The sequence below is a fragment of the Elgaria multicarinata genome, chromosome 18 (assembly GCF_023053635.1).
Source record: "Elgaria multicarinata webbii isolate HBS135686 ecotype San Diego chromosome 18, rElgMul1.1.pri, whole genome shotgun sequence".
In the NCBI taxonomy this organism is placed as follows: Eukaryota; Metazoa; Chordata; class Lepidosauria; order Squamata; family Anguidae; genus Elgaria; species Elgaria multicarinata.
Window position 1 is genome coordinate 17,541,162 of NC_086188.1, and position 16,903 is coordinate 17,558,064.

At 47.0% G+C, this 16,903-nt stretch overlaps 1 protein-coding gene across 1 annotated transcript in view; it reads left to right on the plus strand.

Annotated features, from left to right (window-relative positions):
• Window positions 1-16,903, plus strand: part of CIT (citron rho-interacting serine/threonine kinase) — a 136,232-nt gene that overhangs the window by 115,052 nt on the left and 4,277 nt on the right. The window contains exons 35-43 of the mRNA XM_063144223.1: window positions 834-938; window positions 2,027-2,196; window positions 4,459-4,539; window positions 4,733-4,868; window positions 6,072-6,211; window positions 7,944-8,036; window positions 10,535-10,643; window positions 11,957-12,085; window positions 14,596-14,676. Coding sequence (XP_063000293.1) covers window positions 834-938; window positions 2,027-2,196; window positions 4,459-4,539; window positions 4,733-4,868; window positions 6,072-6,211; window positions 7,944-8,036; window positions 10,535-10,643; window positions 11,957-12,085; window positions 14,596-14,676 — 1,044 coding nt within the window. The remainder of the gene's footprint in view (window positions 1-833; window positions 939-2,026; window positions 2,197-4,458; window positions 4,540-4,732; window positions 4,869-6,071; window positions 6,212-7,943; window positions 8,037-10,534; window positions 10,644-11,956; window positions 12,086-14,595; window positions 14,677-16,903) is intronic.

The following is a 16,903-nucleotide window of genomic DNA, read 5'->3' on the forward strand; positions in this document are numbered from 1 at the left end:
AAAACAAGAATATATAATAATTTCTCTATCATAATTATTTTTCCAATAATCAATAAAAGATTTCCATTCCTCTATACATTTAGGGATCAGTTGTCTGCCATCTCTTAACCTCACTACTTTACTAATTTTCAATAATTGTGCAATTTTGCCACACTTTAGTAAACCATTCTTTAATAACAATTGGTTTTCTATTTTTCCAATTCTTGGCTATTAGTCTTATGTTCGTTCCAAGTCCTTAGGGTGTCATTAAGATGACGCCTAATGTGTGGAATGGCTTTTCCCTCTACCATTTCCCCCCTCCCTCTCTATCTCTCTCTGCTTTTTTCTCTCACATACGTTTTCATCTCCCCTTCACCTTTGTCTCTCGTTCTTCTTCGTGGTCTCTGTGCATCACACATATGGGTTCTGCACCTGTACGGAGCCACCGTCCGGAAGTTTCTATAGCTTTTATAGGAAAGAGAGGAAAAGGGATATAATAACAACAATAATAATATTTTTATTTATTTCTTACCCACCTCTCCCTTTGGATTGAGAGAGAATTAGAAGTAGAGAGAAGAAAACAGCTATACAAGTTGTTGGACGAGAAGCGAAACTCGCTCACGATGTTGCCGCAATGGCGGTCTATATAGAACTGGGGAATTTGGGCGGGAACCCTTCTGCGCATGCGTAGTATAGCATTGGGGGAGGGTTCCCGCCAAAAATCTCTATCAGCTATAGAAACTTCTGGATGGTGGCTCCGTGCAGGTGCAGAGCCATATGTGTGACTGCACAGATGACCGCTCGAAGAACCACAGTTACAGGTAAGCAACTTGTCCTTTTTCTCTTTGCCCAAGCTGGACAAAGGCCCATGGAGGAGTTTGAGCTGTGTCTTCCGGATGGCGATGTTACTGTCCACGGAGCAGTGGGAGCAACAGAGCTTTTAAATACAGCTAAGACAGGTGAGACAAATTCTATTCCATTGGATGTCTTAACCATCCACGTTCTTTCTCTCTCACTTTCTGGGAGGGCTTTACACATCAGAGCACCATCTCCAAAAGAGGATTGATAGGATTGTAGCTGAAGCATGCCAAAAATATTCAAGGGGGAAAGATCCCCCGAGGTGTGCATCGCCAAATCTGTGCCCACCTCTTGGTCTGAATTCACACAGCCAACCTCCACAGGAATTAGTCCCAGATGCTGCCTTTTTGGGTACATGCTATATACGGCCATTCCTTTTTCCGCCCAGTAAACCAGGGACTTTGGTTTAACTGCAAGGCCAAATGCTCTTTTATGTTTGGATCAAATGAGTTTAGTCTTCCCATAGCTACGGCGATGATTTAGTGCCAACTTCTGGACACAGCACTTCATGTAGACGGAAAAGAGAGGCCATGGCCCAGTGGAGCTTACGGTCTCAATTTCAACAGTGGGAGCGGAGTTAAAGAGGGGAGGCAAAGATGATAAGGGTAATGCAATTACACATACATAGATTTCATTTCAGTTGAGGATGAGGACTAAGGGGCCAAAATAAAGGCTTTATAAAGAATAAGTGAGTTTATGAGGAATGTAGTCTGCTCAGCACTTGCAGAAATGATAACCGTTAATTCAAGAGAGTGCCTCTCTCCCCCCTTTTGGCAATTACAACATGTTCCTCCTTTGAGATCAGAGGAATCTCTAAGCTCGGGTACGAAAATAGCATCTTTTCCTCTTTGATGAGTGCCTATTTATGAAGCTCTTCTGATCTGGATATGTTTTACTCTGATGTGCATACCTTCTTTGTGCTAATTCTGCAGATGTTTTGCCATCGCAGGGCTCTGAAAGCGTGTCAGCTGAGCGGTGGGGGTGGGGGGCCCAGCAGTTGGAGCGCTGCTGGTTTAGACAGTTACTTCCTGTGCGAATCTGTCTTCCGAATGTGAAAGGCTCGCGTTCTGATCGTGTGCGCTCTCTCGTTCTTGCTCTCTCTCTAAAAGGAGAAACGGCCCAGCAAAAGAGTTTAGACCATTTCATAATCCCGTTTGTGTGTTTTGTGTTTTGTTTGGCAACGACTTAGATGTGCCATATATCTTAAAGCTGGAGTCTCATCCGCATACCACGTGTTGGCCGGGCCGGACCCTCTATTTGCTAGCCCCCACCTTCCCCGATAAACAGCGTTGGGTCAACGCACTGGAGTCCATAGTGGCTGGAGGAAGAGTTTCCAGGGAAAAGGCGGAGGCTGATGCTGTAAGTATATTTAGGCTGCAGCCCTGTGCATGTTTAGAAAGAAACAAAAAAGGTCCTGCAACTCCCAGCATGATCCGGTCAGCATGGCTGGCTGGGGCCTGCTGAGAGTTGTGGGACTTCTTTTCTCTCTGTCTAAACATGCATAGGGTTGCTCCCTTAGCCCCTTTCCTTTAATTTCCATAAAGGAAGGAAAACAGTGCAGGCAGGTTTACTCAGTAAGAAGGACATCTCCACCCCACGTCTTGTATCCTGGCTAATTAGCGCAAAGGCATTGGGATGATGAAGAAGCACTTGGGCACTTTTTATGTTGTTGAAATTTAATTAAATTTAAATTGACTAAAACGCTTCCTACTGTTTGAACGTAGGCGTTTCCTATTTCCTGTCCACATACAATCCCCTGCCACCATCCAGGTGCTCTTCATTAGGGCTGTACACCACCCCAGATCTGAATCTAGACCCTAAACTGAAGCAGGCCCCTTCGGTCTGAATCCAGTTTGGGCAGGAAGAGGCCCAAAGCACCTTGGGCTGTTTTGGGGCGATGGTGAGCTGGTGCTCCAGGCCACCCGTGGAACTTACCTGACCTGTCCAGCGGCCACCTGTGTTCGATGAGAGCCACCATTTAAAGTAAGACGGCGGCTCTGCCGTTTTCTAGAACTGATGTTTAAGCTACAACATCTGTAAAGGGCTTTTTAAAGGAGTAGCTTGGATTTTTCAGGTGCATCCAGACCCACATCATTTTTGAGGAGAAGCTGCTTGTGGAAGCAAATTCGCTCTCTTTTGGACACGCGCGGCAGCTTCTCTTTGGATCGGGTTCTGGGGAATCCTGCTCTTTTGGTTTGCATCTGAAGGAACTGCTCGATGCCGATTTCCCAAAGCCATCTCCACTCCTTCTCAGAGCGCAAACATTTAAACTTGCTTGAGGGCAGTTGGTAGAAAAACAAATAGCCATCATGACCCCTAGGAGGAGAGGAGGGATGAAGAGGCCATCAGCCTGAGATTTGGGGTCTGCATGTGAGGAGCAAAGCGGAAGGAATGCAAAAGCTCCCTCTAAACCAGCCTTCCTCAACCTGGGGCACTCCAGATGTGTTGGACTACAACTCCCAGAATGCCCCAGCCAGCTGGCTGGGGCATTCTGGGAGATGCAGTCCAACACATCTGGAGCGCCCCAGGTTGAGGAAGGCTGCTCTAAATGAACAAAATCAGCACCGACGCCTTCCGGTAGTGCATTTCTACATAACCTGCCTTCTGGTGCTAGCTAGAAAGTCTACTTCTTTACAACTGACCCTGGGTACCGAGGAAAGCAAATCTGTGCCAGAGCAGCTAAGCTGAGGAAACAGCGCTGTGTTTGCGTGCCTCTACCTCTGCGGAGTGGGGCGTTGCTGTCACAGGGCACAGCTGCGCCCCAGATTTCACACCAGGGGCTCTTCCATCCTGCCCTTCCAAGAAGAAGGTGGAGTGGGGATGCCCTTGATCTTCTTCTTTTTTTAGTAGCCGTTGTCGTGTTTCTCAAAACCTCCGGCCTTATTGGGAGACAATGAAGAGGCCTGCCTCGTAATCCACAAAGCTTTATTCAGGCAATAAGCACCTCTTCCCGCCTGAAGAGAGTCTAACTTCTACGAACTTTCCTCTAAGCGAAAAACTATGCAAACTAAGCGAGACCATTGTCTTTTCAAGAAAAACGGAAAGCTTTTTCTTAGAACGCTTTAATTTCAAGGAGGCTGGTTCTGAAGAAGCTTTTGGTGAGAAGCTAGCCGGGCCGACCTTCTCTCGCCTTCTTTTAGCTCCGCCCGTTTGAGCCTGCTCTGGGATCAGCTAGCCCTGAAGTGTCCTCCCCCTCTGAAGAACACTGACTTCCCATGGACTGTGTGTTGTTAACGTTTTCAGAAATAAAGTCTGGCGAAGGTTCATTCCCAGCTGGTGAAGAGCCCGTGAGAGTCCCCTCCCCTACTCCCCTTATAGGCTGTTATGTTTCTGGTGCCATTTCTTCTGCTTCAGAATCTGATTGTGGTTGATCGCCTGAAACTCCTTCCCCCAGCCTCAGAGAAACAGGCCTAGTCAGGACACCCGTGCAGTTACAGGTGTATTCCCAGATTGTTGAAAGTAGAATAGATCCAGAGCATGAGTCATCCTTTTTCGCCCACTTTGGGTGACATTTTTGGCAAATCTAGTTTCTTGTTGGAATTAAGAAAATAAGTTTATATCACACTACTCCTGTGTGCCATGCTAATCCTCCCTTTCTTCCTCTTGCCCTCTCGTGCACAGAAGCTGCTTGGAAATTCTCTCCTGAAGCTAGAGGGAGAAGACCGTTTGGATATCAACTGCACCTTGCCCTTCAGTGACCAGGTAATGGTGGCCTGTCACCTGTGGCTTTGCCAAACTTGGCAACAAGCAGTTGGGTTTCTGGAAATGGGATTTATTTAGGGTTTGGGTGATGTTTTCTTCTTACATCGGCTGGTGCTCTGCATTTTTATTTTGAACATCCGTGCAGCTTCTTCTGATTGCTCTTGACCATTGGATTTTTAAATCCCTTTTGTAGGTTGTACTGGTGGGTGCTGAGGAAGGTCTGTATGCCCTGAATGTGCTGAAGAACTCTTTGACGCACATCCCTGGGATCGGTGCCGTTTTCCAAGTGCACCTCATCAAGGACCTGGAAAAACTGCTCATGATAGCAGGTAGAGTTCAGGAAAGCAGTTGTTGGCTTTTAAAAGTTTATCTGCTAGTGAATTTCTCCCCCATCACCTCTCTTACTGCTGGAAATCTTATTCAGCAACTCCTGGCTTCTGGGACCTTTCAAACATACCTTGGCAACTATATGGGCTAGAAACTTGCTCCTTTCAAAAACAAAAGAAAGCTGAAATTATATGGTGATGAATTCTGTGGCCAATATTGCATTCTGTGTGTGTGGCTTTTTTGCACCCATGAAATTACCATCTGCGTGCAGCCCTCATTATCACCGAAGAGCGGGTTGAAATGTGTGAGTTTTCGCTAGTGGTCATTCTTTTGTATTTAACAATACAGAACTCTGCATATGCAGTTTCGTCATCCTGAATGATCCCCTTGCATCATGGCTATGTGCTACCTCCAGTATCAGAGGCAGTTGGCCTATATACACCAGTTGCTGGGGGACATGGGTGAGAGGGTGCTGTTGCACTGTGTCCTGTTTGTGGGTCCCTGGTCATAGAATCATAGAATAGTAGAGTTGGAAGGGGCCTATAAGGCCATCGAGTCCAACCCCCTGCTCAGTGCAGGGATCCACCTCAAAGCATCCCTGACAGATGGTTGTCCAGCTGCCTCTTGAAGGTCTCTAGGGTGGGAGCTGCCACGACCTCCCTAGGTCATTGGTTCCACTGTCGTACCTGATGTCTAGCCGGAATCTGGCTTCCTGTAACTTGAGCCCATTATTCCATGTCCTGCAGTCTGGGAGGATTGAGAAGAGATCAGCTGGCTGGCCGCTGTATTCACAGTGCTGGGCTAGATGGACCCACGGTCTGATTCAGCCTGGCTCTTCTTATGTTCTTATTGTCTTCAGATTCGGTTAATCAAACATCCTCATTTTCAGTGAACAGAACATGTTCCTCTACCGCATAGACATAAAGTGTTTCTCGGAGCCAAATCATAATGATACAGTGCAGCTTGAGTGTGTGTGAGCTTTGGCCTGTATTATTTTGCTCCTCAGCTTGACCAGAGGCGTTTATCTGCTCCTCTGACTCTATGACCAGCGTGGGCTGCTTGTGGCCCTCCAGATGTTTTGCCCTACAACTCCCATCAGCTTAACCGGCACAGCCAATGTTGACGGATGCTGGCAGTTGTGGCCTACAGGTGGCCCAGGCCTGCGTTACGAGATCCTTGAAGCATTTCTGGTGTTCCTTCCTCAGGTGAAGAGCGGGCTCTGTGTCTCGTCGATGTGAAGAAAGTGAAGCAGTCCCTAGCCCAGTCCCACCTGCCGGCACAGCCTGACGTCTCGCCAAACATTTTTGAGGCTGTGAAAGGATGCCATCTTTTTGCTGCTGGCAAGGTAGGTCCTCCCAAGCTCTGGCTCAGCCTGTTGGTGGAGCAATCCCTAGAACGTTGGTGATGATAGTCAAATGAGTTTCCAGGCGAGAGCATTTGACGTTTGTATACCGCCTCTTCGTCAGGGCGGTGGACAACATAAAACCAATACAATAAAACAACCAAACAGGTTGATTGAGTAAACAGCCAGCAGAGGGAACCTTTGGATCTTTGCCTTTCCAGTGCATGTGGAACAGGGGATTGAGGCTCATCGGGGGAGGGGGTCATCTGATGCTGATGCCGGTGGGTCTTATGTGAAAGGTTTTATTTGCCGCCTCCCTGCCCCGTGGTTTCCCCTTAACATCCGGGCTAAAACCTGAAGGCAAATTTTGCCCTCAACGTGTGTCCCTTGACTTTAGGAATATAGAATATAGGAACATGCCTTCTCTCTTGGTCCATCTAGCCCAATATTGTTGACACTGACTGGCAGCAGCAGCAGTTCTCCGGGGTTTCAGGCAGGATTCCTTCCTACCCCTACCTGGAGAACCGGGGACTTTCCCCCATGCCAGTGAATTGTGGCCACTCGTGCCTGTTCCCTTGCTGCCCCAGATGCATGCAGCTGGCTGGCAGAACACCTGCATGATGCCGCATCCCTCCTCGAAACCTGCTGTCCCCATGAAGCCTTTGGCACTGCCTCCTGGCTCTCATGCCTTCCTGGGCCTCCGTCTCTGACTAGGGATGTATCACGGACACAACCGCTATTTCTTCCCTGTCTCCCCTTCCCTTGTTATCTCTCCCTCTGTTAAATTCTAGATTGTAAGGTCCCTGGGGCAGGAACATAGCCCCTTGTACTCTGCAAAGCATCATGCAGATTAGAAGTAATAGTAACAATAACGGGGGGAAATAAAGCGGGGGTGGAGACATGACGGTGTGTGTGTAAGCCTTCTAGTTTCCTTCAGTGGCCCTCCGGAGACTCCAGCCATTGAAAGTCAAGCATTCTCCTATCAACATAACACCGTTCGGGATTTCCTGTTCCTGCTCACTCTAGAGTGTGACAATGCTGAGAACTGGCTTGTACACAAAAGCTGGGTTCACACAACACGCTAACCCACCATGGGTTGTTTCCTGAATACAGCGTGTTTTCTGCTGTGTGGGTTAACGTATTGTCTGAACACAGCACGTTTTCCACATGGTGGCTTGTTAACCATGCAGTGTGGGGTGTTTCCTCTCGAATAAGCCACCTTGAGAACCCATGGCTTGTTGTTGGGTTGTTCAGGGTGGTTAAAAAGCCACACTGCATGCTTAGTGTACTGCATTCAGACAACCCGATAACCCACCCTGCAGAAAATGTGCTGTGTTTAGATAACGCAATAACCCACGGTTCAACACCAACCCACACTGGGTGGGTTAGCATATTGTGTGAACCCAGCCAGAGAGAATATTCTCAGTAACACCGATGGCAAAGTGCTTTATGGTTGGATAGAGAAAAAAACACAAGGGGACTTGCTGGAACACATACAACATAAAAGACACGATCAATGTAATGAGAACTGGAGGCAAAAGTTGATAAATGATTGTGTAAATACTTTAAAGAAATTGCTCGAAAGGCAGATATTTCCTTTATGTGTACAAGCAGATGCTGTTTAACACAGCCACAAAACAACCAGTGTGGTTTGTTTGCTGCTGCCTCCCTTGTAGCAAATATTCCCCGTAGTTTTACAAAACGGGACTAACAGGTTGTCGTCTTTCACGTGCAGATTGAGAACGGGCTGTGCATCTGTGCAGCTATGCCCAACAAGGTGGTCGTTCTGCGCTACAATGAGAGCCTCAGTAAGTTCTGCATCAGGAAGGTAAGCCCTGGGTTCTATTCAGCGGTATATAAATGTCACTAAGAAGTTTACAATACTGTTCCACCACGGAGAGGCTGTTGATTGCTGGTCCTGAGGGCAGATGGTCTGCTGCTCTTCCCTTAGCTCACAGCCATGCTCCCTTCTCTGCCCATTTGTCACCCCTGCATTTGCATCATCACTGCTCAGTAAAAGTGAGTGTCCCATCCTCATGCGTCAGCTTCATGCAATGATAGGCTGAGACGAGGCACTTCATAGTGACCCTATATCAGGGGTGGGCATAAGGTAGATAATAAGAAGAGCCCTGCTGGATCAGACCAAGGGTCCATCTAGCCCAGCACTCTGTTCACACGGTGGCCAACCAGCCATCGGCCAGGGATGAACAAGCAGGACATGGTGCAACACAGCACCCTCCCACCCATGTTCCCCAGCAACTGGTGCACACAGGCTTACTGCCTTGAATACTGGAGATAGCACACAACCATCAGGGCTAGTAACCATTGATAGCCTTTGCCTCCAGGAATTTATTCAACCCCCTTTTAAAGCCATCCAAATTGGTGGCCATCACTACATCCTGTGGTAGTGAGTTCCATAATTTAACTATGCACTATGTGAAGAAGTACTTCCTAGAGGCCTTCAAGAGGCAGCTGGACACCCATCTGTCAGGGATGCTTTAGGGTGGATTCCTGCATTGAGCAGGGGGTTGGACTCGATGGCCTTGTAGGCCCCTTCCAACTCTGCTATTCTGTGATTCTATGATTTGTCCTAGATCTCCCACCAATCAGCTTGACCTCCTTGGGTTCCAGTATTTTGAGAGAGGGAGAAAAATGTCTCCCTATCCACATTCTCCACACCAGGCATCATTTTGTACACCTCTATCATGTCTCCCCTTAGCCTCCTTTTTTCCAAGTTAAACAATCCCAGTTGGTGTAACCTTCCCTCATAGGAGAGATGTTTCAGCCCCTTGATCCTTTTAGTTTCCCTTTTCTGCACTTTTTCCAGCTCTATAATATCCTTTTTTAGGTGACCAGAACTGCACACAGTATTCCAAGTGTGGTCGCACCATAGATTTGTATGAAGGCAGTATGATACTGGCTGTTTTATTCTCAATTCCTTTTCTTATAATGCCTAACATGGAGTTTGCCTTCCTTACAGCGGCTGCACACTGGGTGGACATTTTCATTGAGCTTTTCCACCACAATCCCAAGATCTCCCAATTGTTTTGGACTTCAACTCCCAGAAGCCTTTGCCAGCATGGCCAATGGTCAGGAAGGCTGGGAGCGGAAGTCCAAAACAGCTGGAGCTCTATACCCTACCCTATATCAGCCAGTCTGTATAGGATCGTCTCTTCTGGTTTTCAGTTGCTGGATTTCACATGTGCTTTTAGCAACCCCAAGGATTCCTCAGAAACTGATTAGGGGTTTGAACACCAGTAATAGTAGATAAGCATCTGTGATAGTCAGCGCCCACAGCTGATGTTCCCTTGAATATCCAGCTTCAGAGGAGGGCGTTCAATTTATGCAAGGCATTGGTTAGGCCCAGCAGGCCACGCCAGCAATGGTCACCTCATGTAGAGTACATAAGAATATAGTCTTAAAATTCACAGAAGCACATATGAGGCCTTCTGGGCCTGAATGTGTTACCAAAAGAATGGGTGAGACAACTCCATTTGTAATACCTCAGTGACACCAGTCTGTCCTGGGCACAATAATTCAACAAAGATACTGAAATCTTGACAAGTTGGATCACTACTACTTCCTAAAGAGCAAGGCCTTAAATGCCTTCTCATCCCTGTAGCAGTAACTAGCCATCTTTACCGGGACACATGCTTCTAAAGGTGAGATCGAGTGAGCCTTCAGCAAAGGGCCCAATTCAAAGTGCTGGTATTAACATTTAAAGCTATCTGAAGGAACGCATCCTCCCATATGTACCTGCCCAGACCCTAAGATCATTCTCAGGGGTCCTTCTCCATGAGCCCCTGCCAAAGGAAGTGAGGCAGGTGGCCACCAGGAGGAGGGCCTTCTTTGCTGTGGCACCCCGGCTGTGGAATGAGCTCCCTAAGGAGGTTCACCTGGCACCTGCACTATATTCTTTTACATGCCAGGTGAAGACCTTTTTAATTCTTCCAGTATTTTAACTATAAATAAATTTTAACTTTGCTGTTTTAAATTTGTATTTCTGTACTGCTGCTAATTTTATCCTGGTTGTGCTTTTATATTGTATTTTATATTATGGTTTTATACTGTTGTCTTATACTTTGAATGGTCTGAATTTTTGTGAACCACCCAGAGAGCTTCGGCTATTGGGCGTTATAGAAATGCAATAAATAAAGGCAGCTGCCACATTTCCAAGCCTAGACATCCCAGATCTGTGTTGCATTATGTGACTGCAGCCGTGAAGGTTGCTAGGACCGCCTACCCATGCTGAGGGTGTTGTGTAAGGAAGCAGACTCTGGCTACTCTAAACCTAGATGCCTGTGCTTTCTGGTTTTGCTCTTGCAGGAGATCGAAACCTCGGAGCCCTGCAGCTGTATTCATTTCACCAGTTACAGCATCATCATTGGAACAAACAAGTTTTATGAAATTGAGATGAAACAGTATACCCTCGAAGGTAAGAATCGCGTCCTAAGACTGCTTTTAAGGGGTCATACTTGCGGGAGAAGCAGTGGGACTCAGTCAAAGGTCTGTAGTAGAGCTTTTTTACTGAGGTCCAGCAGATGGACTCTTCCTTTCTATCCCTGGTTAGGCCTCATCTAGAGTATTGCGTCCAGTTCTCGGCTCCACAAGCTGGAGCGTGTTCAGAGGAGGGCAACCAGGATGATCAGGGGTCTGGAAACAAAGCCCTATGAAGAGAGACTGAAAGAACTGGGCATGTTTGGCCTGGAGAAGAGAAGATTGAGGGGAGCCATGAGAGCACTCTTCAAATACTTAAAAGGTTGTCACACAGAGGAGGGCCAGGATCTCCTCTCGATCCTCCCAGCGTGCAGGACACGGAATAATGGGCTCAAGTTACAGTAAGCCAGATTCCAGCTGGACATCAGGAAAAACTTCCTGACTGTTAGAGCAGTACAACAATGGAATCAGTTACCTCGGGAGGTTGTGGGCTCTCCCACACTAGAGGCCTTCAAGAGGCAGCTGGACAACCATCTGTCAGGGATGCTTTAGGGTAGATTCCTGCATTGATCAGGGGGTTGGACTCGATGGCCTTTTGGGTCCCTTCCAACTCTGCTATTCTATGATTCTAAGATCTGTTCTGACAGCTAATTCCTCAGATCTGGAAAAAGCGCCGGAGAAGCCCCACCACCACCTCCTCTAGGCTCTTGCAAAACATTGGCATTGGGTCAAGGTTGGCTGGCTGGATTGTGTTTTACCCTGTGCTGTACTGATGGGGGGCAATGATTTCACTCAGGCAAAGTGTGCCTGTTTGGGTCTGGGGGTGCCCTGGCAAGAGGGCCTTTGGTGATCTCCTACCTAGTTGTTGCTGGAGGTTGCTGCCTCACCAAGCAAGGAAGAAGGGGAGCCCGTGAAAATCTGCTCTTTTGTTCTAACAATGGTTTTCAGAGAGGGTCAGAGATCGCCAGCGTGGGATTATTTTCTCAATGCACAGTCCTTGCATAACATTTTATCTATTCTTTTGCATACGACCCACTTTTATACTCTTTGTATTACTTTTGTGTATGTAATTGGCTAAAACCTGTATTTGGTTGCCTTCAATAAATTGATTTCCATACACACGCAACTGCGGGGAAGGGGGAAATCTCTGTGTTTTCATCTGCCATACTGAGGGTCGAGGTCGGGAAGGTAGAGCAGGTTATAGAAAGCAGGCTGTGAGACTTTCCAGGGCAGCGGCCTGCTTGTGCTAAAACGAAAGGTGTGCTGATCTCAGGTTCTTTCCCCTTGATCTTTTTCTCTCTTTTTTTTCAGAATTCCTGGACAAGAATGACCATTCCTTAGCTTCTGCTGTTTTTGCATCATCCACCAACAGTTTCCCAATCAATATCATCCAGGTGAATCCTACCGGGCAGAGGGAGGAATATCTGCTTTGCTTTCATGGTAAGTCAAGCACAAACCTTCCCCAAACTTGCCACGCTGGCTAGGAATGATGGGAATTGCAGTCCAACGCATAGCTGCGTTGCTCTTGGCTTCACAAGCACAGCTTGTTGCACGTGATCCCTGCGGTGGGGAAGAGTGGTTTTGGCAACAAGGCACAGAGAATCTTATTTTAGCTATGTCACGTGTGGTGCTGTAGCATTTTAGTACTCAGTAGTGTCCTGGTAAGATTCAAAAAAGGAGAGAGGCTCTTGCCAGAACACTTACTTCTTCTGAGTAAAGATTCCACCCCCTTTCCTTTTCATTCTGGGTACTATTAAACTCCTTGTGTCCACTCAGCTATTGGGATGATGACAGCAATCGAAGGGTTAATTCAGTGTGTTTCAGGCCCCTCCTCATCTTTTGAGGGCACCGTAGATGGAGATGGGCTTGGAAAACATGATCTGTGTGTGAGTGTATAGAATTGCTGAGGGTACAGGCCTGGTGCCAGCAGTCAGTGAGGCTGGGCAGATACCACGGTCCTGAGATCTTCTGCCAGCTGCTCCTAAGGCACTCTCCCGCCTTCTGCTGTTCCGAGAGGTGAGAGGGGACACACTTGGGCGCACCTGCTGTGCGTGATGGGTCTTCCCATGGCCTCCATCCTTACTGTACTGCTCCCCTGTGTTGGGGAGAGCACTAGTGAGGCCTTGTTGAACGAGCGCTCTTGGGAGGAGAGCAGATGATCTGAGCAGGGCCCTCCGTGGCCTCCTGGGAGAGTTCAAATTGTGCCATGCAGCTTGCTTCCTTTCTGGCGGTGAGCCTCCCTGCTGGCTTAAAGCAGCCTCAAACCTTTGAAGAAAGCAGGCTTGGCAGAGATGCTACTTTCCCCGTGCCGCAGGTGACTCTATGGAACGTTCCCTTTCTTACTAGAATTAGAATGAGAGCAGCTTAGGGAACCTAAGGAGAGCCATCTTTCAACAGTGGGCCTGTTCAGATGACATGCTAAACCATGGTTAGGCCGCTAACCCTTCTGCAGGCAAAGGGTTAGTGAGCGTGTTTAAACCATGGTTAGGAATGGTTCACATGACATGCTAAGCCATAATGAGCCTGTTCAGATGACACTTCAGGGCTCTGTGGTTAGTGAAACTGCGGTTCTCTGGGGTTAGCACTAACCACAAGCAACGCTTTACGCCGCGGTTAGAGCTGCTAACCCTGCTGCAGACGGTCTGACTGTGGTTAGTCAAGGTTTAGCAAAACGCATCGTACAAGACGCCTTAAACCCTGCTGCTTAACCAAAAGCCTTAACCAGCAGCAGGGTTTACGGTGTCTTCTGAACAGGCCCAATGTTTTGCTCAAAATGCTTGTCCACCGTGGCTTAGCGTGTCGTCTGAACAGGGTGTCAGTACCTTTTATTTATTTATTTATTTATTTATTTATTACATTTTTATACCGCCCAATAGCCGAAGCTCTCTGGGCGGTTCACAAAAATTAAAACCACAAAAAACATCCAACAGGTTAAAAACACAATTACGAAATACAGTATAAAAAGCGCAACCAGGATAAAACCACACAGCAAAGTTGATTATAAGATTAAAATACAGAGTCAGAACAGTAAAATTTAAATTTAAGTTAAAATTAAGTGTTAAAATACTGAGCGAATAAAAAGGTCTTCAGCTGGCGACGAGAGCAGTATAGTGTAGGCGCCAGGCGGACCTCTCTGGGGAGCTCGTTCCACAACCGGGGTGCCACAGCGGAGAAAGCCCTCCTCCTAGAAAGGCAATACCCAGCCCGTTTCTTGTGTTCTTTACATCTCAGTGATATTCATTCTCTGGTTCTGTTCTTTGGCTTGATGTCTTCTCTTGGGGTGTTGTAGGTGGTTCGTTATTTTTGTGTTTGTAAGGTTTGTATTGCTGCTCTTAATTTCTGTAAGCTGCCTTGAGCACTGTTTATTGGAAAGGCAAGGCATAAAGTCCCTAAATACTCTGTGTCTCTTGAGACCTTGCATGTCTTAATCAATAGCTGCCATTTCTCCAGAGCCCAGAGCAGTAGATGGGCTTTTCTAGGGCAGGGTTAGGCCATGTGGTGCCCACAGAAACATCCTACTCCTCCCAATTTGTATTTTTTTTAAAAAAAAATTAAAATATTTCCCTACTGGCAGCTGGGATTGCTTCAAAGCGAAGTGGGAGCCTTTAGCTGCTGCCGTCTTGGTGTCCCATGAATGCCTCTGGGTGGGTTACTTGTCCTTTGTGACTGTAGCCATTGGCACCGTTTTATGGTTGTGCCCAGGAGAGTTTCTAAAATTTCCAAAATGTGCCCACAGGCCCAAGTAATTGCCTACCCCTATTATATCAGGTGCTGGCAATGCCCAGCCCTGTGCTTAGTTTTGATAATGAATCTACATCTTTAGCTGCTGCTATAAGCCTTTCAAAAGGAGATTGCCACCACTAAGAATAACCGGACTCTGGTCTCCCGGCAGTCTCCCTATTTCCTCTTCTCTTGAGAATAACAACTCAGGTTTTTCTCTTTCCCTGCAGAGTTTGGCGTCTTCGTAGACTCTTACGGGAGACGCAGTCGCTCGGATGACCTGAAATGGAGCCGTCTGCCTTTAGCGTTTGGTAAGGATTATACTTCTTCCTTGTGTTGTTGCTGTGCTCACATCTCGTTCCAAGTGTTTTGAAATGCTGGGAGTTGTAGACGTTCTTTTGTAGAATCAGGTAACATTAAGCAAAACCTATCAGGAAAGAGAAGTTAATGGTATTGTAATATTCAACCAATATCTATAGGTTGAAGAACTGTCCTCATCAAAAGCCCTGCTAGACTGGCAAAAGCAAAGCAGAAGGGAGGGAAGAGCAGTGTTTTCCTGTCAGTTGCAGATTATTATTATTTTATTTGAACAATTTTTCTCCCATTTTAAGCAGTGGAAGGGATCCAAGTCTTTCCTGATCCACCCCACAACACTCCTAACAACCTGTCTCCATTTTGCCTCTACTAACCTAGGAGAGACAAGGGCCTCAAATGTTTAGGGCCTTTCTGAGATGTCTGTGTTCTTTCCCCCCACCCTGCTCTAAATTATAAACTTTTGCATATATAGGGAATACATACCCCAAGTATGGAGTGTGGCTCTGTTTTACTTCTGAAGTGATAAACATTCAACCACGAAAGATCCCTTTTAGAGAGAGGGATAGTTTGGTAATACTAGAAATCTCATAATATCCTAATCAGGCATGGGGAACCTCCAGCCCGTGGGCCAGATACGGCCCACAGGGGTTCTCTATCTGGCCCACCAACCCCTCCACTACAGGCCTTGCCTATTCTCCTCAGGCAAGGAAAGGTCTTTTTCTCTGCTTTATGGTGAGAAAGAAGCTCCCTTTATCACCACACAGCAGGGAACTTCCCAGGAAGGGGAAGATCACTCTCTCCCCCCCATGGGTAGTTTGCTGCTTTTCCATGTGGTTGGAATGTGCAAATGAATGAATGGTGCATGTGTGCACACAAACACTTCAAGCATGCCAATAATGAGGGCAGTCCTAGCCAGTGCTGACATGTGCTTGTCTGGAACCAATACAATATTTGGGTTTTTAATTATTTATTTATTTTATTTATTTATTTATTTCATTTCTATACCACCCAATAGCCGAAGCTCTCTGGGTGGTTCACAAAAATTAAAACCATGAAGAGCATAATAAAACAACCGAATTGGTTGTTTATCATGTTCCTCATGGTTTTAATTTTTGAGAACCGCCCAGAGAGCTTCGGCTATTGGGCGGTATAAATAAATAATATTTGGCAGTACAAGCACAAAAAGGTGGGGCACTTTAGAAGAGGGATCATAGAATAGCAGAGTTGGAAGGGGCCTACAAGGCCATCGAGTCCAACCCCCTGCTCAATGCAGGAATCCACCCTACAGCATATCTGGCAGATGGCTGTCCAGCTGCCTCTTGAAGGCCTCCAGTGTGGGAGAGCCCACAACCTCACCAGGCAACTGATTCCATTGTCGTACTGCTCCAACAGTCAGTACCTATTTCCGGATTCTGGCTTCCTGTAACTTGAGGGGACTCTGTGGGGCCCAGCCCCAGCCCCACACTCAGTTGCTTTCCCAGAGAAAAGAGAAGGATGTGGAGGAAGTGTTGGCAGTGGTATTGCTAGCGGTCCGTTTTGGATTCCTCAAATCAATCCTCTGTAAAACTGGTTGCTGACCAAGGATCTAAGGCCCTCCCCTTTAAAACTGGGGCTGAGTTCCACAAATTAATAAATTTGTGGAACTCAATCCCAGTGTAAGTGACACACACACACACACACACACACACACACACACACACCCCTCAACCATTGGATTACCTGAAAGCAAATGGAAGAACATTTCTGGGGCAGAGCTAGTTTGCTTCTTAGATTTGCATAATCCATCTTTGCACGTAGACACTGGGTCTCCAGTGGAGAATCTGAGGGGTTTGGGCATAGAGTCAGCGGCTCTGTAACTATGCATGGTCACTTTTTGGTCAGGATGTGAGTGAGAGAAAAGGGGATGCTTGAGAACCCAAATTGGATTCGAAATAGAATTGCACCTGTATAATTGCCAAACATCCTGCAATCATATTGTGAATGTTACGATTACAGAAAAGCTTTGTCCCCCACTCTGGCTTCCAAAGGGCCGTCTAATGCCTTTGCGAGAACCCCTCTCCTTGGATCAGTAGCCAGGGCAGCTTCCCCGCACCTGGTACCCTCCAAAGGGGTTGGACGACCTAATAATAATATCTTTATTTACATAATAACACAAGAAGAGCCCTGCTGGATCAGACCGAGGTTCCGTCTAGTCCAGCACTCTGTTCACACAGTGGCCAACCA